This window comes from Doryrhamphus excisus, chromosome 1 (assembly GCF_030265055.1).
Source record: "Doryrhamphus excisus isolate RoL2022-K1 chromosome 1, RoL_Dexc_1.0, whole genome shotgun sequence".
In the NCBI taxonomy this organism is placed as follows: Eukaryota; Metazoa; Chordata; class Actinopteri; order Syngnathiformes; family Syngnathidae; genus Doryrhamphus; species Doryrhamphus excisus.
In genome coordinates this window covers 9,598,606-9,625,390 of record NC_080466.1, presented here as the reverse complement: position 1 = coordinate 9,625,390, position 26,785 = coordinate 9,598,606, and the positions used below count along the sequence as shown (strand labels likewise).

General features: G+C 40.6%; 1 protein-coding gene across 3 annotated transcripts in view; it reads left to right on the top strand.

Annotated features, from left to right (window-relative positions):
* The window catches only part of sdk1b (sidekick cell adhesion molecule 1b), a 260,867-nt gene that overhangs the window by 145,452 nt on the left and 88,630 nt on the right, over positions 1 to 26,785 (top strand). For 2 of the 3 annotated variants that reach the window (XM_058079948.1, XM_058079965.1), the window contains exons 7-10: positions 8,787 to 8,813; positions 16,705 to 16,807; positions 18,273 to 18,448; positions 23,883 to 23,966. In XM_058079948.1, coding sequence (XP_057935931.1) covers positions 8,787 to 8,813; positions 16,705 to 16,807; positions 18,273 to 18,448; positions 23,883 to 23,966 — 390 coding nt within the window. The remainder of the gene's footprint in view (positions 1 to 8,786; positions 8,814 to 16,704; positions 16,808 to 18,272; positions 18,449 to 23,882; positions 23,967 to 26,785) is intronic. The other variant, XM_058079957.1, reaches the window with a different exon arrangement.

The window sequence follows — 26,785 nt, the reverse complement described above, 5'->3', positions numbered from 1 at the left end:
TGGCCAGGCCTGAGCAATCGATCTCAGATCCGCTTAATCAATTAGCCCATTAATCAGACGTGAACCCCGAGTGTTCTCACAGTGGATGAGTGATCACGTTACATAGAAAAAAAGACACACAAACATGCAAGTTCTCGTCAGGCACAGCAAATCGAGGAGATGAAAAACAAGGATGATAATTGTATTGGTTCTTCATGGTATTCAGTCCGATGTCCAACATACTTATGAATGACATATATGCTACTAATTAGCTGTGCAGTCAGCTCAAGTTTATATTTTAACTCCCGCTGTTGAGCTATTCTAATTATCAGTGTGTTTGCCCCTCCCTGATGTCGGATGATTTTGGGTCCAGCCTCTCTCCGAGCCTCTGCAGTGTACACACTATTGCTATGAATTATAAAATGAAATAACATGCCTCACTTTTTATAATAAGCATCAGCAGATGATTTGTTATTAAATAGAGGATGATTACGTACCCTGATAGTTCTTCTAATAACCTGCATTGGGATTAGCAGGGAAAATAAACATTGACTAAATATGTGCTGGCATATTACCACAAATGCATATTTTAGAGACAAAGAGGAAGCAATCAATCTTTTATTTAAAATAACATCATGTCTGATTTTTGCACATGAATTACAATCGTGGAATCAGAGTTTAGGTTTTTGCTTCAGAATATTGAACATCAAGTCACAGCAAAGTAATACAACATAATGTTTTTATTGAAATTGTACATTCTTTTTTATTAAATGTATTTAATACTTTTCAGAATACTAAATTTATTTTCATAACCTTGAAAAAATAATAAATATCACAGCTGAACCTTGGATAGCGTCATTAATTCTTTCCGGAAGGCCCTTCCCAAGAAATCATGTTTATCCACTGAATCAATTCCAGAAAGCCAAAAATGTTGACAAAAACCTGTTTTTATAGTTACAACCTGATTGAAGAAATAAGTCATAATAAAACAGGAGTCAATGTGGTGTCTTCGTGCCACGTCATGTCTTTGTCATGTCACAGTCAACAGTTCCGAGAACGTTTGTGATCAAAAATACATACAAAATCTATTTAGAACGCACCCCGCAACCCTACTGAGGAAAAGCAGCATAGAAAATGGATTGATGGATATTTAGAATAGAGTTGTACTCACACTGGGTATTACTACCACGACAACATATGTGCAATATAAAACATTAACTAGAAAGGGTATGCAAACTGTGGTAAAACTATACTTTATATTGTTAAACACGCTAACCGAGATTCAACATCTATCCATTTTCTATACCGGGGGTCGCAAACTCCACGCAAAGATGCCCATGGGGGGAATCGAACCAAGGTTCTCCTAGCTGTGTGGCCTGCGTGCTACCCACTCTCACTGTGCAGGCCAGGTTCAACATTTTAAATTTTTTTTTTTCAAATGTGATTTTCATTTCATTTTTTTTTGTTTGCAAATTTTTACCAACGACTCTACTACTAAGGCCATAGTCATCTTTTCATTCGTTGTTAGCAACAACAATTTATATGTATTTCTCATTGTTAGTAAAAGTAAATTATGTGTATTTCTACCTTTTGTTCTCTACCCGTACCATCAAGTTCAAGTCAATATGTTTTTTTTTTAGCCATTCATTTTCACATTGTTATTCCACTCCAAAAAATTCTATTTGCAAAGAAACACCCAAGGACCCAAAGAAATGCCAGGCTATCTACTGATGCGTCACATCCCTGCGAGCCATGTCTGAATGGACTGTGCTAAAACCAGAAGCTCCACATGAGGAGTCATGAACAGCCAGCTGGAATATAACTTGTTCCTTAAGGGGACACTTAAAATTCAATATCCTACCTCATTCCAACATATTTACTTGTGCTAAGGGTCTGTTATGCTCACTTTCTTGTGTCTATTGGACATGGATGAGGCAGTAAAAAGAAGCGATGAAGAAGACAAGACAATGAGGTAGGCGAATGATTACCTTGACACATGGAGGGAAAATAAGGAGAAAAGTACCTGATTACATGAGAACGGATGTCTCGGGTGTAGCGTGTCCTCCATCTGGTGCGTGTTTTCTCTCTGCGAGGTAGAGCCTCGAGAGCAAAGTTGTGCTTTCACATTTTGGATGACAGAAGTTGCTAAATGAAGTAAAAACCTCAATAAATTAGGAGGGAAAGAGGATAGCTAACGAGACGGGTTTTCCATATAGGATAAATTATAGAGCTGAATGATGACTAGGAAAATCAAGTGACTCATGCTAAGTGGCTTTAACCTAAGCACTACTGTTTTTTTTCCCTGTTATTGAATTGGAAATGGCCGCACGGTGCTGGAGTGGTTAGCATGATGGGCACACACTCAGGAGATCACTGTTTGGGCAGCCCTGTGTGGAGTTTGCATGTTCTCCCTGTGCATGCATGGGTTTTCTCCGGGTATTCCGGTTTCCTCCCACATTCCAAAAATTAATTGGCCGCTCCAAATTGTCTATATGTACGAATGTGAGTGTGAATATCGTATGTGCCTTGCGATTGACTTGCAACTACACTACCGCTCAAATGTTTGGGATCACTTACAAATTTCTTTGTTTTCTAAAGAAAAACTAATTTTCATGCATTTCACAAACATTTCTATACATTTCACAAACAATTAAAATTAATCAGATGGTTTTCAAAGAACGATCTACATTTTTGCATAGAGGCTTACTATCAACAAGTGTCAATCCTCTGCATTAATCTCCTGGTATGGCTGCTAATCCAAGTTAATCATTTTATAAGGCTAATAGATTATTAGAAAATCCATCTAAAATCTAAACTAAAACTAAAATCTCTTGCCATGCTGTTAATTCTACTCCCTTCAGAGAGCAGCACAAACTGGGTCTAACAAGGACACAAAAAGTAGCGGGAGGCCTCGATGCACAACTGTGCAAGAAGACAAATACTTGAGAGTGTGTATTTCAAGACAAAGACGCCTAAATAGTAGCACTACCTGTCAAACACCACTGTCAGTATCAACAGTGAAGCGGCGACTTCAGGATGCTGGACTTCATAGCAGGACTGCCAAGAAAAAGCCATATCTCAGACTGTGATCCCAAACTTTTGAGCGGTAGTGTATGTATCTCCAACTGACAAACACGTCTCTAGTCGAACTCAGAACCACACTTCACAGACACTCCGGAAATAACAACAATGTCTTTATTATGTGAGTATGTGTAGTCTAAATCAAAAGAAAACCAAATAAAAATCGGAAGTAACTTACCATGCAAGTCCAATTTCTTGCATCTATATGCTCAGAAGAAAATATAGTCTACATCATAACACGGTTAAATTGTAGTTCAAATGTTGTGCTACTATTAAAGAGACTAGTGTTAGGAAAATAGATTTTCAGACACATGAATGGTTTTGCTTTTTTGTGGTGTCACATGACGGTCGTTAGGATACAATAGAGTGGGGCATCTGTCAGTCAACGACGTATGAGTGGTATCACGTTCTTTATCAATCCATTCAGATGTAATCATGGTCTTAATCCTGCCTGGTTGTTTATTCTTTAAAGGCTAACTGATTTAGATTTGTGCCACAAATGCAGCTGCTGGGAACGATCACATGACAGTCAGTCTTTGACTCTGCTACCTTGCTTGCATGGGATCATGCCATGCCCTGGCTCACCTATTCCATTCATGCCAGAGGTGATTGAGTGCCGATCAGGATGATCAATTGGTCTGTACAGTGTGGATGCAAACATTAACTTCGACTGTCCATTGTTGGCAATCAGCTTGAGCAATGTGAATTGGAATTTAATCACTTTTAAAATCATAAACTGCTTCAGAGAATGAACATTTATTTCCTCGGTTTTAATCAGACACTTACAGTATTTGTATTGTTTAAGTATGCTGATTAGATCAACTCTTAATTGCTCAACACAACACCCTGGCGTATCCCAAGTGTGCTTTATTGTCTGTTAACAAATGCATAACCATAACCATTATGATGGTAAAGGGGAGTACACGTGGCTGCAAAGAAATAGTGCGATGAGGTCAAGATAATAATACAAAAGTCTTGGACATTTGGCTTTCTGTACAAAGGTGATCGACAACATACCTTTTTGTCATGTATAATAGACTAGAATTTGTGTGTGTGCCTGTTTTCTGCATTCTTGCGGGCATGATTGACATGGCCAAGAGGAAAGGTCAACGAGTGCTAGTGCTGGAGGGCGCCGACAGGTAGACGTAACATTCCTGGATTGAGACAAAAACTGAAAGAGGGGAAAAGTGTGAAACGACATACCAGTATGTAAACCCACTCTAAGCTTTTATACACCATACATAAATAATAGCTCTCCTCATCCCTGGGCAGTTTTTTCAAAGTGAGACCTCTGGTGAGTAAGCAGGCGAAGAATATGCCTCCTGTAGGAATCGTTCCGAGGTCTGAGGTCAAAACTGCTGCCATCCTATTATTTTACACTCTGTGTGTGTGTGTGTGTGTGTGTGTGTGTATGCTCACAGTGGTTCTTTCTCAGAATTTGTCTGGACTGAAAACCAAAGTGTTATATCTATATACTCAGGGCACAGAATCTATTGCAACTGGACTGTTCAGGTTGACATAGAAGATGTTTTGCCTCATTTGAGTTGGCTTCATCAGTTCATGCTAAAAGACTAGATAGGACAGCACTAGTCTGAGAGGATGGCACACAGCAACTCAGAAAGTGTCAGTGTTTTGTGTGCATAACCACAGCCACATCAGGCCTCTGATGTTGACAATGGTCCTGGACACACCTGGAAGCCAAAAGTGGCTGTTTTGTGTTTATTTGGAACACGTTAAATGTTTGAATATTTTCGGAAGGATTGAAATAACAGCACTAGCCACGAGTTTTCCTCTTTCCGAATGGAATCTTTCCGAATTACTTTTCCTAAAACAATGGTATACATGGAAAGGAATATTCCAATCACTTGTCTACATGTGTCGCTATAATCAAACAGTATAATCAATGGTGCATTCGCAGTAAAACGTAAACATCAGCGTGATCACATGATAACGGCTTCCCCGAGTTTTTCTTTTACTTGTTGGAATAATTCCGTATTGCTAGTTTTTTGCTCGTCCAGTCTTGAAATTTTGTTTGAATCAAAAAGAAACTTTCCGCAGTAGTTCAGTGCCTGATTGCTCGCCTCCATTTTAAAAACTGACGAACATCTCGAGCTGCGTGTTACGTCATATCTGAGCATGCGCTGAAAGAACACACCTAGGATAAATTTAAACAGGAAAAGATAAAATTAAATCCTGCTAATATTTTATAATTAAACTCAGGACATTTTTATATAGATATATATTTTCTTTTTAATAAAAAATGGACTTGTGAATAAAGTATAGAAGGGTTTAGATTCTGTTCCACAGGTGGCGGTAATGCACACCGAAAGCTGCTTGCCAACCGCCAATAAACAACAGAAGAAGAAAAACACGACGAAAAAGAACACACCGTGACAACTTTCCATTTGAGCGGGTACAAGATACCGCAATCGGATTGGGGAAAGGAATATTCCACCCCTGTGTATCCGATTATATGTTCATTCGAATTGGCACTTTTCTTTTGGAATGAAGTTTATACAAAGGTAAAATTCTTTCCGTTTGAGCAAATATACCGAATGCAATTGGAATGTTTGGGTCCATGTATATGTGGCTACTGTATGTGGGAGATAGATGGTGTTGCAGCTCTCTCACTCCGTTCAGAGATAACTTACATCAGTCTTCTTTTAATCCATCTCTTGGGTTTGCCCAGAATGTGTACAGTTTTGTCCTCAAAACAGGGCTGTTTCTCTTTGAGGTGTAGGTAGACAGCTCAGTCTTGACCTGAAGTGTTGTCAGTGGTTGCTGGTTTCCACAATATAGTCTGGTCTTTACCAGCTTTTGTCTCAGGTGTCACCAGTTTTGAAGTGTACCGGGATGTTGTGTTGGTAAAAAAAAAATGTTGACTGATAAAACTCAGAGTGATTCTTGGTTGGGTCATGCCTCTTACCTTACAGAAAAATGCTTATATCTGACACTGTCCCCTCAGACTCGAGCTTCTAGTATTGATGAAGCCTGCTTGGATGAGACAAAAATGTCTTCCAGGACAACCTGAACTGGTTTTTGAGTTGGAGTTGGGTTTAGAGCGGCTTCCAGGTAGAACAAAACTCACTGGTGAGGCTGCTATCAAGGTCAAAGTTTGTCTGGTTGTATGTAGATGGAAGGCAAGGCTGTGTGTGTATGTGTGTGTGTGTGTGTGTGTGTGTGTCCACAGGGGTTGTAAGGTTGCCTCAGCTAATAGGTGACTCACCGCAGGGGCTCGGGTCAACACAGTGAGACATGACAAACATAAAACCCTGGCAACACACACAGAGTGAGGACATTGTGACCTGCTGCTTTGTCGGTCCTTCATGCAGCTTAATGCACTACACTGAATTCATGAATACAAATCATCCCCAAGGCCAAAAAATATTTTCACATCACATCAAACTGCAGTTTGAAAACATCACATTATCACATTAGTACGTAAAGGGGAACTGCACTTTTTTTGGAATTTTGCCCATCATTCACAATTCTTATATATACGAGGCCGCACAGTGCATGAGTGGTTAGCATGTAGGTCACACAGTCAGGAGATCGGGAAGACCTGGGATCGATTGTCTGTGTGGACATCTCTGTGTGGAGTTTGCATGTTCTGGGTACCGGAGTTGGTACATTCCAAAAACATGCTAGGTTAATTGGCGACTCCAAATTGTCCATAGGTATGAATGTGAGTGTGAATGGTTGTTTGTCTATATGTGCCCTGTGATTGGCTGGCGACCAGTCCAGGGTGTACCCCGCCTCCCGCCCGAAGACAGCTGGGATAGGCTCCAGCATACCCCTGCGACCCTCGTGAGTATAAGCGGTATAGAAAATAGATGGGTGGATGGTGATGGAAGTAGCGTTATTTCTGATCAATGCGCCGAACAAAAGACCGTTTTGCTTTACTTTGCCTCGCTGACGTGTTAACAGAGCAAATTAGTTGAATCAACAGTGTACTGTATATTTCACCTGGGGATATTTCAGAAAAATGTGGTGTTTTTTCTTTTTGTTTTTTTTTTATAATATGAATTCAATGCTGTCCCCCAAGACCCGCCAACAGCCTTATTGTTTCCCTGTCCCACAACTGAAGATGACTCAGTGTGACACATCATTTGAATACTGAATTTTATGCTCGCCGCCCAAAGCCTATGTTTTTGTGTGTCTGCATTCAGTGGCGAGTGCACTCTGGTACTTTTAGGCTCAGGTGGAAAACAGTATGTGTTGGGTGTGGCATCATTTTTTTTTGATTGGGAAAATATTTTATTGGCCTCTTTGAACCTGTTGACATTAAAACCAAATTAAGATTTAGCACTGGAAGAAATGTATGAATATATTATGTGGGCTAGTTACATACACTCAATGGATAATTCATGAGGCATACCTGCATAACCTTATGGTATTCAATACAAGGTTGTGTCAAAAAGGTAATAATGATGAGGTTATTGACATTGTCAGAGAGGTATTCAGTTTAGAGCACAGTTGTCCCTCGCTCTATTGTGTTTTGAACATCTTTCCTTCACTCTATTACGCTTTTTCTGTCATTAATTAATAAATGAATATGCTTTTGTGGTTGACTATGGCCCATTATTATATTGTATTATTATTAAGGCTGTCAGTCGATTAGAATATTTGATCGTGATTAATCAAATTTAGTCTGTAGTTAACTCACAATTAATCACATTTAATCGCAGATATAAATATCCCAAAAATATATTTTTGGAATGGGGGAGGAAACCGGGGGAAAACCACGCATTGGGAAAACATGCAAACTCCACACTGAGATGCCCAAGCAGGGAATCGAACACGGGTCTCTTAGCTGTGTGGCCAGCGCACTAACCACTCGGTACAGTGCAGCCCAAAACTTTTACAATTTGGTCTTGGTCATTTTAAAAATAGCTCGCAAGCTGAAGTGTGAGCACAGCTATAGTTTAGGCATTCGATGCCGTGCAACGATATGTGGCCAAATTAACTAGTTTATTAGGTGTTTGGTCATACAATAACCAATAGCGATTCAAACCGAAGTCGACTGACTGTGTGGCCTACAGGCTCACCACTTGAACACCGTGCAGCCCAGCTTCCTTAGTTTATGTATGTTAGGAGACTTGGATACTCTATAAATTGTCCATGAGAATGAATGTGAGTGTGAATGGTTCTATATGTGCCCTGGAATTGGTTGGCAACCAGTCCAGGTGTGTACCTTACCTTCTTGCCCAAAGTCAGCTGGGATAGGCTCCAGCATACCCCTATGGCCCTACTGAGGACAGGGTTAAGGTTAGGTTGAACCAGACAAACAAACATTAATGCGTTAAAGTACCCTTATTGTTTTTTTTTTCTGTATTTACGACAAAAAAATACTTGCAGAGATGGAAAGAATTCCCATTACTCTTGTTACTTAGAGTAGTTTTTGTGTATTGAGAATGTGTGCAGTGTTAGAATGAGCACTGCTTTTGGTGCGTTAAGGTTGGCAATTAAATGTAACAAGCGACATCTGTCACGACACAACATTACTGACCAGAAGCTACTTGAACAATGTCTTCCAGCACTGCCATTAATTTAGTGCTGAAGCGAGGCACCAGTATCGTTATTTGCGTGGTCCTGTTACTGTTGGAGACCCACCCCCTTAAAAAAAAAAAAAAATAGACATGTACTTTTCCTTGAATTTGCCACCTTTGTATACTTGATGTCTTAATGCATGATTTTCTCCTTTCCCACTTTCTTTTCATTGACAGTTGGCAAGGAGAGCCGAGGGTCAACAGGTAAAGCTTACATTTCCGTATTTTTGTTTCTAACCCGCTATTCCCAATTACAAGTGCAAGCTTTTATTTGCTTAATACTTGTGGAAGCCTCACAGCCAGTATGAATAACTCAAGTCCTGAAATTTGTCTTATTCTCTTTAACTACCATCAGTCAATTGACATGTTATGATGGGGATGTAATTTATGTCCAACACTGTTAATCGGTGTCAAATCTCTGGCCTCATTACTCACTACATTGAAAAAGCCAAGGTCAGCCAAGCAAGCAGAAGGGAGGAATACCACATAGTCCCAGGTAGACCTACAGTGAAGGCAAACTATTATTACAGAGTAGTTGAAGAAACCCCGTTGAGAAAATTATACCTGATTAGGTTTCGGAAAAGGTGTACACAGTTTCTAAGTAGCTCATTCCTAAGGCTACACAGGATGCATGTTATTTGGCTCTGGCAAGGCGATACTGTTCTAAGCTGATTGACTAAGACAGCTTGGTTTGATCAATGTCTTCTGACAGCATCACCTGGGTGTGTTACCTGTGCCTATCCTGAAAACACTTAAATTGCAAGCCTTTTCTCTTTCTAGCAACCTCATTGAAAGGTGTGTTGTATTTTAGTTTATTCACAGGGCACTAAAGTTCATTGATGAAGTTATTATAATTTTAAAGCAAATAATGTAACGTGAATTAATTAGTTCCAGGATATGATCACACAACCTTTATTAACTGTGCAGGCAATGTTTTAGGTAGTGTTGTGACGGAGATGATCCGATCCACAAGATTTCTTGTTATCCTGAGCCAACATGGTGATAAGAATATCAGCATTCATTCATTCATTCATTTTCTACCGCTTACCCTCACAAGGGTTGCGGGGGTGCTGGAGCCTATCCCAGCTGTCTTCGGGCGAGAGGCGGGGTACACCCTGGGCTGGTCGCCAGCCAATCACAGGGCACATATAGACAAACAACCATGTGTGTACACAACACACACACACGCATCCATACAACATTATAGGCCTCACATTCATACCTATGGACAATTTGGAGTCGCCAATTAACCTGGCATGTTTTTGGAATGTGGGAGGAAACCGGAGTACCCGGAGAAAACCCACGCATGCACGGGGAAAACATGCAAACTCCACACAGAGATGGCCGAGGGTGAAATTGAACCCTGGTCTCCTAGCTGTGAGGTCTGCGCACTAACCACTCGTCCGCCATGCCGCCCCTATGAAAACATGACATTTTATTGGTGTGTCTTAATAAAGCTTTGTGATATTTATTGATTCATATTGCTCATATTGTACTAAGGAGCCTAACTCTTTTCAATGGTCCAGTTAGTTACAGTTCTTCTTTTCTGGTTATTGTCACTGTTTTCCTCTTGACCTGTGCAGTGAGCAAGGTCTCGGGTGACGTCACACATTATGATGGTCAACACTCCGAGATTGGTTGGACGTAAGAGGCGTATTTTTCCATAAAATGTTGCCTTGAACTGCAGTTCCAGGTGTGTTGCAAACCATGTTTATCCCTGATGGAGTATGAGCAGTTCTTCTATACATCTGCTGGGTCTTATTGCTGGTTAGTGTTTCTTGAGTCTGGATCATTGTTGTTATTTGGTTGGTCCTTACTCACAAATCTGGGTTTGGCATTGTATTCTACAATTTAAGTATTATAGTCACCTTTTAGCCATGCAACTTGTTTATAGCCGCTCAATTACAACCAGGATCATGACTGAATGTGCCCATTGTTGTACTCTAAATGTCTTCTGTGAGTAGTTTAATTGACTTGTATTTTATTTGGGACCCACAAGCAGATGTCAAGGGTAATAGCATATTTTTTTTTTTTAACCATAATTGTTTTCCACGCTGCATCCAAACGTGTGCACATTCTGTATCTCCTGTGTTAATGTGATGTTACCTCATTATGTCATTGTGGCTTGTGTTAAACAGCACAATACAAGCGGCTAATGTCACACTATCTGTAAAAAAAAAAAAAAAAAAAAGCTCCTTATTCTCTCATTCCTTCCTCCTGTCTTTTCTTTCCTCTTCCGTCCATCATGCATGCAGCGCAAAGAAGACAGAGATGGAGGTTTTGGCAGCTAAGGGGAGAAATGAATATTTAAAATAGGGCATTGCTCCATATCCCCACACGACTGTCTGGGAGGACATGGCGTCGGTGGGGGTCATTCCTTGCCTCGTGGTGATGTAGTGGCATTTCGAGGCTAGCATAGTCAGTCGATGACACTTGGCTGTCAGCGTGCAGCGTTAATGAATGCGGTGACTTGCACAAACACTCGTCTCATTCTCACACGCATGTGGTATTCCCAAGCAAGTTAGGCAAATGATCTCCCTCTCCTCGTCCTTTATTTCTATCGAAGCTTTATCTCCCTGGTGGTTTTCTCCTTTTATTACCCGGAAAAGTATTTTTTTAATGATGAATCAAACAGTTTATATATATAAATGACAAATAGATGAAACCTATTGTTAATGCAGACTTCCCATACATTGTGGCAAGCCCGGAACACTCACATTCATATACATTCATATATATAAACACGCAGGTGTGCGATAGTGTGTGTTTATATGTGTGCGTTCACCTCGCAGTCAATCCCGCGGCTCTCTAGGTCCTTACAGAGATTTGTTTGAAAAGCTTAAAACACATACAAACACGCTGGCTCCCTGACTGCTGTGTTGAGTGACTGGCAGATTTAATAGGAGAACAAGCTGTAATCCAAGAGAATCCATTCAAAGCGGGATTACACTCTAATCTGGATGGAATAGCCTTTCATCTCTTTCTGCTTCCCTCTCTCTCCCACTCTCTCTTTATCCACCTCTATCTCTTCCCTAAAGCTGCACCAATCCTTGTGACTAGCCCCGTTTTTTTATCATCTCCATCCTTGATTTAATTTGGGTTTTTGTGCCTCCAACCTAATGCCGAGCACACACATACACACTCGTCAATCACAGAACATAGTAGCATTAACATTGCAATGTGTCACTGCCTATTTAGTGGCAAATTATATCTTGACACTTGTAACACATACACACACCGGCACATTGTATTCACTCCCATTACTAGCCGGCTAGAAGCTAGCTGGTGTGGCGAGGTGTCACTATGCTAGTAATTTAGTTCTTCGAGGTAACAATGTTGCTGTAGCTTGCATCATATGCAAGTCACATTATGTAAATGGAGCATTGTTAACAGTTTTTGGAGTTTTTTTCAGAAGGCTTTATGGGTGGAATAGGTGCATCACATTATGTGCATTTCTAACAGTTTTTATCTTTTCTTGTATATATTCATGTCTCACATAAGGATTGTGGATGGTGGGCATCTTTCTGGAACAGCACTCTAAGCATCATGGGATTAGTAGTTGTTTTGGTGTTTAACATAAAGCAAATTTAATGCTATTATTTGACACTTTAGTCTTTAGATACATATTAACACAAATGATTAATCGTAGCAGCAACAACTGCTGGATCGTTTTCAGTTTTGGGGGAAAAAGTCAAACAGTTAAAAGCATGCAGTCATAAAACATTTCAAAATGTATCTATATTGTTTTGTGACTCAGTTAAAGAAATTCCCAGTCCTATATTTCGTATTTGTGGTTTTTAGAAAAGTCTAAAAATTCTCCCATTGACTTCTGTAGTGGCTATTTGTCCTTCAAAAATAAACATAACTTAAACTATAATCAAAAGCCCACTGATGCACCACGGTTTGTGTTTTACGCAGGCAAAAGAGTCATTGTCCAAACAATCTTGTTCCGTTTCTTCTTATTTCCTTTTATTGCCAAGCAAGCAAGCAAACAAACAAAAAAGGAACAAGGGCCTTGTCTCCTGTTGCCTCTCTTGCGCTGGTACAAAAACCATAGGCCCATCCCGGTGCATGCTGGTCCTGTGAGCACTGCCCACCTAAATATATTGCAGGTGCCCAGGGTGTTATCCAGTGAAATAAACCCACATATTAACTACTAATTAACCCCAACAAAATATGATAGATAAACAAATAAATAACAAGAAAATATTATCAAGTAATCCAAACAAAACAACAACAACAAAAAATAAATCAACAGATATTAGAAACCTAGGAACACACTAATAAATAGCTCCTACAACTTCCATGTTAAAGACGCTGTCTCAAAATCTTTTTCTACTCTGGTAATAAAATAAAAACATGATATTCTGACATCACACGGGACAGGTTTTCTGACTTTTGAGGCATATTTTCTCCAGAATATTTTGGCAACTTGAAATTGTTGGTTTTTGAAGGTTCCATTATATTTGTTGACCTCACTTCTTATCTGTAAATGAAACCTCGCAATCCCAAGTTACTCTGATATTGCTTTGTTGTGCTGCATCCCACCACATGGAGTTTCTCATTTACATAAAATGAAATGCATTATATTTTGATTACACCTCTTGACTCTCCTTGAAGCATCTTTACAGGGAGTCATTTTAGACAATGCTAACAAAACACAAGTTTAAGACTTGAAAATATGGGGGGGGGGGGGGGGGGAACTCAAAAAGGACAGTTAAGCGAATGATGTGCAGGGATAGGGATTGTGCGCTCCCGACTTGATGAAATAACATTTCCCCAGAGGAAAGAAGTGTTAGAGAGAGGAGACGAGTGAAGATCATACACCCATATGGTATTTTTGCATTCTCCGCCGCTTCTATCATTTTTCACTCCAGCTAGACAACGAGCATCTGCAACACTTGCATTGACATGCTCCGTCTACCTCCACCAAGCCCTTTTATTTCCCTCCCTTGTGATTCTGTCCACCTTCCTCTGTCTGAGCTAACAGGTTGGCTTTCACCCTCCGTTCATTACCAGGGGGCACTGTCACGTTTAACACAGCACCGATGGCTGCTCATCCCTTTCTGACCCCAGCTTAATGACCACTCTCCATTGTGTGTCTCCCCCATTTTTCTCACCTCCGCCGACTCCTGCCACCCATCTCGCTTTCCATGCAGTCTGACACTTTTGAAAAAATGATAACACATTGTACAACATGGTGACCTTTATATATATATGTGTGTGTGTGTGTTATGGAGTGAAACTGAGTGTAATGAAGACATACTTTTACTGCCGTACTGATACTTTTATAGTGATACTTCAAAATTTGAATGCCCAAAGTTGCCCATCCATTCATTCATCTATTTTCTACACAGTGGTCCCTTTGTTTATCTACACCCCAATTGGTGTAAGAATTGATTTCCGGCCACAATTATTGACAAAAATATGTCTCAGTCTTTGGACTCGCTATCGGTTATTGTACGACCAAACACATTAGGCATTGAATGCCTAAACTATAGCTGTGCTCACACTTTTAAAATGACCAAGACCAAATTGTACATGTTTTGGGCTGCATGATACCGAGTGGTTAGTACGCAGGCCACACAGCTAGGAGACCTGTGTTTGATTCCCCACTCAGGCATCTCTGTGTGGAGTTTGCATGTTCTCCCCGTGCGTGTGTTTGCTCCGGGTACTCCAGTTTCCTCCCGTATGCCAGGTTAATTGGTGTACTATATAGGTATGAATGGGAGTGTGAATGGTTGTTTATCTATATGTGCCCTGTGATTGGCTGGCGACCAGTCCAGGGTGCACCGCTTCTCTCACATGAGGACAGCTGGGATAGGCTCCAGCATGCCCCGCGACCATCGTGAGGTTAAGCGGTAGAAAATGAATGAATGAGAGGACCACATGTTTTAATAGACATCATAAGCTGCTATCCTAATTTGATCTCACAAATCTTAAAATCTTAAATCTTAAATGTTGTTACAATGTTGTATTATCATGATAAACGATGCCAAAGTTTCAGATAATGAGGTTTGAACATTTGGAAGTGAGCCCTGAAGGAAGTTTGGGATGGGTCTGAACGCTCGGTTTCAGAGCATTTTTTTGTAACACTGGTTCACTGTGATGTCACAGTGAGACTTATGAAAAGTCACCAACTTCATTCTGCCCTAGGTTAGCCTATTTGCTGAAGGAATACGAAATCATCAAGTCCACAGCTCCCTTGTCTCTCGACGGATCGTTGGCGGAGCTTCAGTCTGCATTTGAAGTCTTAGGGATTATTCTTATTTCCATGTTTTCTTAATCCAAACATCATCAGAATGGCTTCAACCTTAGAGGTCTTACTGTACTTACTAAATGTGCTCTCAGATCGCCCCCCCCCACCCCCTGTTCTCCATGAGTGACTCAACCTGTACACTGGATGTGCATCAGTGGGTGTCAGTGACAAGACTCTGGCATGTTTAAAGTGTGGTTCACTCCAAATGTACGTATGGGTGCAGTCATTTGCGTATGTTTCTGCACCTGCATGTCTTATTCCCTGCAGCAGCGGGATATGATTTTTTTGACTTTAGTGACATCTCAGGAAGAAAGAGAGGGAAGAATAAAGAGTAGAGAGTCAATTACCACCTTTTTGGTCCTTTCCTTCAAAGGGAAGATGAAAGGCACTCTTCACCTCCCCTTGCTTTGGCTCCGTAACATGCGCTCTGCTGCTCAGATCCCCATCCAACTCCTGTCAGAGTTTGCCTCTTTAATTTGTACTTCCTACTTCTGCCTGATTGGATATTTGCATATTCATTGTGATGTGGTGAATCCAACGAAGTTCATACACACTCACACACATTCTTTGGTCACTTCTTTTCATCCTAATTTCGCTGAGCAGATTATACTGTTTTCAAATAGTGATAAGAATCCTATTGAGTCTTTATTATGAGAGGCCATTTGGGCCATAAATCATTTTCGCTCTCTCTCACACACGCACATGCACATTATCATAATCTCTTACTTGCACCACCATATTTTACCACAGAGGACATAAATCACTCTTCACAGACACCAATGTATTTTTTTTTTTTTTTTTTTTGCTATCGGTTTAACACATGCGTACTGTTCACAATTCATCATTTCACAGGGTGGGAATTATTTAAGGGTGGAAGAATTACTCTGAAGTGAGAACTGTAATAATTTGTAGGACAAAAGACACACTCGCTGACTGACCAACCAGCCAATTTATTATATATACTTTACGATTTGAGAGAAACCTTGACTCAAAATCTGCAAAACACAAAACGATACACTATCATCCATTCTACTATTAATCTGTTTTTTCATATTATATGCAAGTAAAACTGATACAAATAAATTGTATTTAAAAGAAAAATCACAGATCAAGTTTGAATTGGCACAAGCTGCTTCCCAGCATGCTTTGCTAGACTGCTCTGTAAATAGTTTATATTATTATCAGTTTATATTATTATCAGTTTATATTAAGAGTTCAGTGTTTTCAGTGTAATTTGGTTTTGTCTTTCCATATATTGTTAGTAGTTGCCCTGTGTGTATTTACTTGTTATTTTTCTCTGTTATCTTATTTTTATCTGATTCCATAACTATTGTTAGAGTTCTGTCTAATTATCCACCCTCCATTCTGGCTGTTGTGTGCCTTACAAGCGACCTTGAACAATGGTATGTTATGGTAAGCAGTGACTTAGATGCTTGTAATCAGAAATTAAGTTTAATTAGAATATCATCCTGTAAAAAAATAATTAACTCATAATTAACTACTGGTGGGACAAAATGTCAAGGTTGCTCCAATACAATTATTAATAAGTCAACCCCTATTTTGAATGCATCCTGTACACCCGACTTTTCAATTCCGCTACTAACTTTGAACATAGTAACTTCAATCGGTGATCAGTGGTGCCTGTAAATTGGGCCTTCAGCCTCAATTAACAAGCATAAATGGAAGTCTTTTGTGTACTAATTCCAGTTTATTACACAATTAGTAATTGTAAAAGCTTCCAGATGGTGATTGACACTGCAGTAACGTTATGCAAGTATTGATAGATATCGAAGAGTATGAAAAAGTGTGTCAACTTCTATCCTATTCCTATTTCAGATTCGGAGTCAGACGTTGGTGCTCCTGTAATTGTGATTGGACCTAAAGACACAACGGTGGTGGCAGGGGAGAAGGCAACCCTTGAGTGCATTGCCAATACCAGGTACATTTCCACTTATTTGTTTATTTGAATTATTTCAGAAGAAATATATTTCAACAGTATTTTATTCTTATTTAGGCAATTAATAGTGTCAGGTATCCAAAAAACACCATAGTGTCATAGTTTTTGTAGTAATAAAGTAATTTATTGGGGTATGTTTCATTTTTACATGTATAAAATCCACACCAAAGCGCACAAATAACAGTAGTCTAGATGGCTCAACCTGACAAAGCTGCACTTGTTCTTTCGCTCTCGAAGCCCATGTGACTGTTTGTACAGACGTTTTGCTAGATTGGCTTATTTAGTCCCTGTATGTCTGCTTTATGTGGTTCTTGGCAGTGCTTTTGTCAAGACGTACTAAAAAAAAATCAAGCACTCACTGCTAGCTAGTGTTCATACAGCAAATGGAACACAGAAGCAGAAAAACATTTTGTACATACGTTTACAGCAAAGGAAAAATAACCTGCAGACCAGTGAATTCGTGTGCATTTCTACTGCTGCCTCTTTGACAGAAACACCCACAAAATGAACCAAAAAAATCACTTTTTTCCAATATTTGAAGTAAATATCTATATGTAGTATAGCCATCAAGTTGACTAGGTAACAAAACTCTAACACATAAAAACATGGCACCAATGACAGATTAAACAAATGTATTCAGAATAATACCATGCATTCAATATATCTGTGTTCATCATGTAAAAAACAGCCTATGCATGATCTTTGACAAAAAATGACTACTCATAACTGTAATCACTTAATAAAAAAATATAACAAATAAGTCATCTTAAAGGGTATTATGGTTTTTATGTTTTTTCCACTTTTTCCCCCATCAATATATGTTGTTTAAATTTTGTATTCTTATGTTAAACGATGCCAGAGTGTCAGATAATGAGGTTTTCACATTTGGAAGTGAGCCCTGAAAGAGGTTTTGGATGGTTTTGCACACTCCCGGAATTTGATCTTACACAGAGTTCAACTGATGTCAATGCAAGCCAGACTTCCCTACAGTATATGCGCTGCAGACCCAGACCTACGTATCTAAAAGCCCTCAGCAGCGTGACCAATCATAGCCGATTGGGCGTACATAGAAGAGGGCTGAGGGTGGAGTAAATTAAACGTTTGGTTGGAAGCACTGTGCAGAATCTGGAAGATCTAGAAAGCTTTCTGTGCGGGCTATCATGTGGAGCTGCTTTATAGGAGTCCACAACTCAATACAAAGCACATAAAGAGAAAAGAACAGCAACCACATCCATCCAAAATAAGAGAAAATAATCAAGTTTGAAAAGGCGCTCTGCGCCATCATGCAACATGAATGTCTGCAGCTGCTTCATGTGGACTACATATGACAGTTCCGCCATGCAAACTGTCATCATTCATTTCCCGCCTCATTGACACACAAAGTGATGCATTTAATATGTTGTGCTTTCCTCTTGTCACTCCATTCTCTCCTCCTGCCCTCTCTCAGACCTGTGGACAGCCTGATGGTGGTGTGGAAACGTGACGGGCGTCATTTGGCCAATGGGCGTCGGCTCATTATTCCCGATGCAGCCACCTCCGATGGTGGCTTGTATCTTTGTGAAGCTTTTCTAAGCAACAGCACAACAAAATCTGCTGAGGCAAGGGCGAACCTCAATGTGATTGGTAAGGAAAGAAAAAAAAACACATGCATACACTCACCATGACTAAACCCTCACAGCAAAATATAAACCTTGCTCGCTTATCTTATGTTTCCCAACAGCACCTTTTGGGTTTTGGGTTTATTTGCTCATATATTATAGTTCATAATTCATTATTTGAAGAAAAAGGTTTGATGGACAGATATTAGTGTACTTAAACTTCTGTCAACATGTTTTTGCACAGGAAATAATGGGTCACTATCAGTATTACCGTCGTAAAGCTTTTATTAACTGAGCAATTAAATGGGAAAAATAACAATCTATGATTTGATGAAGAATTTAAATGAATGTGAGTGTGAAAGATTGTTTGTCTATATGTGCCCTGTGATTGGCTGGCGGCCAGTCCAGGGTGTACCCCACCGCTGGCCCAAAGTCAGCAGGGATAGGCTCCAGCATACCCTGTAACCCTAGTGAGGATAAGTGGCACAGAAAATGAATGAAGATATTTTTCTCAGTAATTGATATCATCCTTGAAATTAATTAAATGATGATGGATTATGGCAGAACATCACATTGCTGATATTGTGTCGTTCTTTTTAAGACAACAAATTAGATTGACATTGAATCAACAGCACCTCTGCTGGTTAAAGCCAAGTAGTGCACTCAATTTAGATGTGATTATTCAACATTAAGCATTACATGCTGGAGCCTATCCCAGTTCACCATAGGCGAGAGGCGGGGAACACCTTGGACAGGTTGCCAGCCAATCGGAGGGCACATATGAACAAACAGCCATAATGTGTAAAACACATAAAAACACAACAAATATAAATAATTGAAGAACTTTTCTTGAAATTTTTTTTTTTTTACAAAACACAATTGTGACTAATATCTCTCTTTCCAGCGTAAATTCTGTTCTTCTTCAGTTCCGTTATTAATGGTGGCCTATTCAACTAAGCCAAACATTGTAGGGCCACCTAGAAACCAGTCTTTAAAGTGAATTTCCCCTGGGATCGAAAACAGTATAAGAAATCAAATGGTTGCACCCTGGAAGCACGAATGTGCACGCTGCGGGTATGAGCTGTCGTCCAACTAAATCTTTTGTCCATCAATAAAGTGTACTCACCAACATATGCGTGTACACATACATTGGTCTATGTGTGTATGCGTGTGAACTCCATACTTTAAACGCAGTCACAAAATGGCCCTACAGACACACATGATTTTGTTCCCTCGCGGCAAAAATCAATGCAGGAGGTGGAGAAGAAAAAAAAAACACACTCACATAGGCGCTCTCATCACAAACCGCCACTGTTCTGGATATTTGCGTGTAAATAGAAACAACATACAGCCTGGCAGGGAGCGCATGATTGATGAAGCACGGATATTTTCCCCGGTTTTCACCATCTTTTTGATCTAATGTGACTGTTGGAGCGTGGGAGTGCCTTAACGTAAAGGGAGATAACTACCAGGGATGATAGAATTCTCACAAGTCAGAAAAGACCTGCCTGAGTGTTGATACCGAATACCCGGTGTACTCCATGAACCACACAAATGGTCCCTCAAGTGTAAGCCTTTTTGACTTGTAGTTCTTGTTTGGATTTGGCATGTGGAAGCCAGCCAAAGTTGAAATGTAAGACATTACTCCTTATTTACCATAAGTGCTTTAATTATTGAATTAACTCATGAGTCTGCTGTTGTTGCTGGATATGTGATGTGTGTATATCTATGAAGCAAAATGAACGCCTCTAATTACCCATGTCATTGAAATGTGTCAGTCTGCAATCTTCTGATGTAATTTTTTTTAATTAATTCCACTAAATAATAGCAACTTTTTTACTCCAGTTAGCATTCTCCAACTTCTTTAGCTGGGATGTTTTGCAGCTCTTTCCTAAGTCCGCTTTCCTAAGTCTGTCCACTGCTGCTGTATGCCATCAGGATTTTAAAATGGCTCCCCTGTTGCCAAAAATTGGACCTCGCCATTATCTTGTACCAAAAGTTGCACCCTCTGCCTGCCTCTTTTTCCAATTTGCCTCCCCTGCCTCCATCCATCCACTTCCACTTATCCAAGGTCGGTTCGCGGGGGCAGCAGCTTAATCAGGGAAACCTAGACTTCTCTTCTCCTCCTGGCAGATCCCGAGGTGTTCCCCGACCAGTTGAGTGACATAGTCTCTCCAACATGTAATGGGTCTTGCCCACAGCCTCCTACTGGTCAGACCTGCCCTGAAAACCTCCCCAAGAAGGCATCCAGGATGCATCCTGACCAGATGCCCGAGCCACCTCATTTGGGTCCTCTTAATGCGGTCCTCTGAGTTTCTCCTGTATGACAATGCTTCTCACCTTATCTGTAAGGGAGAGCCCAGCCATATCAATCTGTAATGAACAGAATCGGTGACAAAGGGCAGCCCCGGTGGAGTCGAATCCACACTGGAAACGTGTCTGAGTTATTGCCGGCAATGCGCACCAAGCTCTGACACGGTCATACAGGCTGCAACTCGAAAATGGTTAAACGCCTTCTCTAAGGCCACAAAACACATGTAGGCTGGTAAACTCCCATACACCCTCAAGGAGGACAGTGCCAAGGGTGTAGAGTTGGTCCACAGTTCCACGACCATGATATAAACTCTTCTGCTCCTCCTGAATCTGAGATTCCTGTCAGATACCTGTCAGCTGCTTCTGGAGGTCCGATTCATTTTTCAACTTTACGGTATCCCCCACTGTTGATGTCCACCCTTAGGTTCTGGGATTACTGCCTCAACAGGCATGTCCACCTTATGGCCACATGGCCTACTTTGACTCAATGTCAACATGGTCAAAACTCTCCCAGATGTGGAGGTGAAACCTTCTTTTGACGGAGGACCGATGTTTCCAGAAGACCCTTACACTGTGTTTGGGCCTCCCAGGTCTGACTGGCATCTTACCCCCAGCATTGGACCCAACTCACCACCAGGTGGTGATCAGTTGACAGCCACGCCCCTCTGTTCACTCGAGTGTCGAAAACATGTAAGCCGCATGGGTCCATGGCGCTCGCCATCCTGCCCCACTTCCAGGCCTGGCTCCAGAGGGGCCCTCGGTGAGGTCCATATGTGTTGATCATCATAGTGATTTATCTGAGCGACCCCTTGTCTGGTCCCTCATGTAGGAGCTGTTTGTCTTGGGTGGCCCTACCAGGGGCATAAAAGCCCCCCGACAACTCAGCTCCTTGGATCATCAAGACATGCAAACTCCTCCACCACAATAAGGTGGTAGCTCAGTGACAAACTGTAATTGATATCAAGTAGAGGAACCCCTTGTGAATACATTGCTACTTGTTCCACGATGGACTCAATAGACCTGGATACAATGAGATGAATTCCTAAACAGAATAGCGTATGTGTCTGCATGTGCGCCTCAAAGGTCTTCATTATTCAAGTGCATTTCTTCTCAGCCCACTAATCGGAATATGTATGACACTGGGAGCGTCTGTGTTTTGTTGTGTTCCCGGTGCAAACAACAGTAGTTCTGTTGTTGTTCTCCTGCTTCTTTTGCCAGCACACAAGCGGGAAACCAACAGAAAGCTCAAAAGCTTCTTGAAAGCCAAACCACCAAAACAACCCAAAATGTGTTTTTCATTGTGTGTGTATGCGTTTGTCTTGGTTCTTGCACTCACCTGAGTGAAGGGGATTAATGCATCTGTGTTATCAGTGTCACACCACCAGGCGGTTATTTATCTCTTGAGCTTCTTCACGGCACACGCCTTCTGTTGTCAAAATCAAGCTGAACTCCTACTGTTCTCACTAAAGATATGTGGTTGCGCCTTCTGTGCTTTAAAACTAAAAGCACAAAGCACAGCTTTAAAAGTCAACGTAGTCAAATAGAATAAATGTAGCACCAACATGGGAATGTCGCTCTTTCACAAACTTACTCTTTCTTTGTGCTTTTGAGCTCAGTTTGAAATGACTTTTACAATTCCACCATAATATTAGGGTTGCACTGAAAAGGAAAAAGAATGTGAAAAGGCAAAAAAATCTTTTAAGTTTTCAATATTACTGGAAAAAAGGATGAGGATAGCGTAATCCGACCAGCATAAACTTGTATTTCTTTCAAGAAAAAAGTTGGAGTGAAATGGGTCAGAATTCCCAGACTATTTTCTCAGTCAGGTGATATTAGTTTGTTCTTGATCTTAGTAGTTTGTAACACTTCTGAATAGATTATAATATATGTGTAGTTCTTGTTCAGGAACGGACACAAACATTTATACAATCTTATTAAAGACTTCATGTTGATTGTTTAAATACTTTGCCGGTTTTGAGTCACCAAGGAAATGGTAGCTCTTTCTTTGGCAGGAGACAATCACGGGTTATCAGTGCACTCACAACAATCTTATTAACTCACTGACTCACATCTTATTATGAACACTTAACTCATCACACAGCAACTTAACGCCCAAAAAGTATATCTGGCACAAATATGTGCCGATATTACCAATACTTCCCATAATGCATTGCGTCTGAGCAACACACTCATTGTGGCGCTGCAATGATGTCAGCCTCCCTCTGGGTTCTGGAGTTCTCTGGCTCCCTCTGGTGAACAGATGCAGCATTGTAGTGTCATCCATTTTCCTTCTCCAATTTCTATACTGCCTGTCCTCCAATGAAATGCTTTGCTGAGATGAAATGCATTATGGGACAACTAAAAAATTTTTTTTTTCATTTTAAACTTTAGTGGAACATGTTTGTGTATTTATTAGGTATACCTTTAGAGTGTTAAGTTGCTGTGTGTTGAATTTTGTTTTGTTTGTAAGATGACACCATGAGTCCAATGACCTCCTGCAATTTCCAGTGGGTTTTTTCATAGCTCATTATTGGCCCCTGTCAAATAAGGAGCTGCCTGGTCCTCAGACTCATGCGCGCAGCTTATACACCAGTGCTGCTATATATTTTTACAAATCTTTTTTTTTATTGTACTGTAATCAACACAAGCTTCAGATTTATAACATTTTTCTTATAATATTACAATCCTCAAAAAAGTACAACTGCATTGTTCCCATTGCACCTTTTTTGTTGTCAAAAATGGCCTTATCCTTTGTAGTAGGGTTTATCTGTATTTTTTTTCCTTTGTTATATACCTTGGTACTTTGTATTGTTTAGCGTGTTGCACCAAAAGACCTAACATTTTATTGGTGACGATATTAAATGGAGCCATTACCGGCAGCCAAATGCAGCATCCTGGCCCAATGAACCAGGAAGTGTTTTTCTTCACTATAGATGTGCTGCTCCATTTGAAAAATAAGTATTAAGTGCTTGAATGTGAATGTCTTTTAAGTCTGTTTTGTTTTTGGTTTTTTTGCACTTCAAATGTCTCACGTGCTGCAGGAAACACCTATGTTCTATTATCAGACTATCTAGGTTGAGATGTTGTTTTGACTTTAAGATCATAGTGAATTTTGCATTTAAACACCTCATCTGTTTTCTCTGCAGAGCTCCCTTCTCTGTCCACTCAGCCCCCGAGTAAGATCTTTGCAGAGCTGGACAGGAATGTGGATATTCCCTGCCTGGCTACAGGTAACGAACGCTGCATGTCTACATCATTCTTTTTCAAATGACCTCCAGTCACCCAAAATCATTTTTGATTTCTACTGATTATTATTTTTAGTGTCAGCTATCAGCAAAAAACAAGTATTGACAAGTTGTTGCAGCTGTGTGTAAAACTTGTCATGCACACGTTTCCCGTGGTGACACAAACCCGGGAACTTTAACATGACCAATCTTGCAACTCGCAAGCTCTCAGGGGCAATGAAAATAAACGTGTAGCTACCTCAAACAATCAACACTGTCCAAAACATTTGCTTCACATGAGATACTCTTAACATGGGGGCAAATGGTCATTGGTTACAATTTATTGTGCTTGATCACCAGCTCCTGTCGGTGCTCAGTACTGGTCAGTACTTGACAGTACTTTGGTGACTCCAAATTGTCCATAGGTATGAATGTGAGTGTGAATGGTTGTTTGTCTATATGTGCCCTGTGATTGGCTGGTGACCAGTCCAGGGTGGCCCGAAGACAGCTGGGATAGGCTCCAGCATGCCTGCGACCCTCATGAGGATAAGCGGTACAGAAAATGGATGGATGGATATTTCATATCATAATGATTAAAATGGGGCTGCACGGCATGTGGTTAGCATGCAGACCTCACAGCTAGGAGACCAGGGTTCAACTCCACCCTCGGCCATCTCTGTGTGGAGTTTGCATGTTCTCCCCGTGCATGCGTGGGTTTTCTCCGGGTACTCCGGTTTCCACCCACATTCCAAAAACATGCTAGGTTAATTGGTGACTCCAAATTGTCCATAGGTATGAATGTGAGTGTGAATGGTTGTTTGTCTATATGTGCCCTGTGATTGGCTGGCGACCAGTGTGTACCCCGCCTCTCGCCCGAAGACAGCTGGGATAGGCTCCAGCAACCCCCGCGACCCTTGTGAGGATAAGCGGTAGAAAATGAATGAATGAATGAATGAATGATTAAAATGTTATTAAAAATTTTATTACAAAAAACAGTCAGTGATGATTTTCAATATTTTTCTGCGGTTGAAATTGTTGAAATGTCCAAGTACTAAAATTATTTCACTGAGTGTGTGTGTATCAACATTAAAAGGTCATTCAGCAGTAGGAGCAGATTAACACAGTGACACCAAAGCAATGCTCATGACATCTACTTTAAACTGGATTATGTGAAGATGATTAAATGCGTAGGAGTGGACACAGCTAAAAAAATAAATTCATAAAATACCACATTGACGTGTGTGTCACATGCGCAGCAAGCAAGTTGACGTGACTCTTCAATAATCTGCTACAGTAATGAAATAGCCTCCTCAGGGTGAGGGGAGACCAATGGAGGCTAGAAAGAAGAGTGACAAGTGGCAAGCGGGGGGTGAGAAATACTTTACGCTTGCCTGTGAAAGTTTGACACCAATGGATAGAAGGGGGAAAATTTTGAATTCTTACAGTGGATCACCTTCACACACACACACACACACACACACACACAGGCATATTCACAAAAACACAGGCACGGATAGCTGAGAGTAATTGTATTAGCCCCATGCTTGTCATATTTGGCATGTACGTCAGCAAGCTGGAACCAAGATGCAATATTTTTGCTCCCATATATTTTCTTCAATGTGTTTTTGGCTGTCCCTGCCACCCAGAAACCCACCAGGCAGAACATCCAATCAATATATTAGTCGTCATTTTTCCCCCATCCATATTTATAGGGCAAGAGAAATGAAAGAAGCAAAGACAGATTGTGGGAGGTTTGCACAGACGTAAGGTCAAATGTTTTTTAATTGTATCCCAATAGGATACATTTGACTGTTTGTCCACCATCAGATAACATGTTTTTTTTTTTTAACATGTTCATAGTAGCACTTGAGATCTCGATACAGGCCAAAATTGTATCTACTTCTTAAGTTTGGACATACATAGTTGTCTAAAACTAAAACTATACACCATTGTGCTTTCATTCACTTGCATATACAGTGAAGAAAATAAGTATTTGAACACCCTGCTATTTTGCTATTTCTCCCACTTAGAAATCATGGAGGGGTCTGAAATTTTCATCGTAGGTGCATGTCCACTGTGAGAGAGATAAACTAAAAAGAAAAATCCAGAAATCACAATGCATGATTTTTTTAACAATTTATTTGTGTGATACAGCTGCTAATAAGTATTTGAACACCTGAGAAAATGAATGTTAATATTTGGTACAGTAGCCTTTGTTTGCTATTACAGAGGTCAAACGTTTCCTGTAGTTTTTCACCAGGTTTGCACACACTGCAGGAGGGATCTTGGCCCACTCCTCCACACAGATCTTCTCTAGATCAGTCAGGTTTCTGGGCTGTCGCTGAGAAACACGGAGTTTGAGCTCCCTCCAAAGATTTTCGATTGGGTTCAGGTCTGGAGACTGGCTGGGCCATGCTAGAACCTTGATATGCTTCTTACGGAGCCACTCCTTGGTTTTCCTGGCTGTGTGCTTCGGGTCGTTGTCGTGTTGGAAGACCCAGCCACGACCCATCTTCAATGCTCTGACAGAGGGAAGGAGGTTGTTCCCCAAAATCTCACAATACACGGCCCCAGTCATCCTCTCTTTAATGCAGTGCACTCGTCCTGTCCCATGTGCAGAAAAACACCCCCAAAGCATGATGCTACCACCCCCATGCTTCACAGTAGGGATGGTGTTCTTCGGATTGTACTCTTCATTCTTCTTCCTCCAAACACGCTTATTGGAATTATGACCAAAAAGTTCTATTTTGGTCTCATCTGACCATAAAACTTTCTTCCATGACTCCTCTGTATCATCCAAATGGTCATATGCAAACTTAAGACGG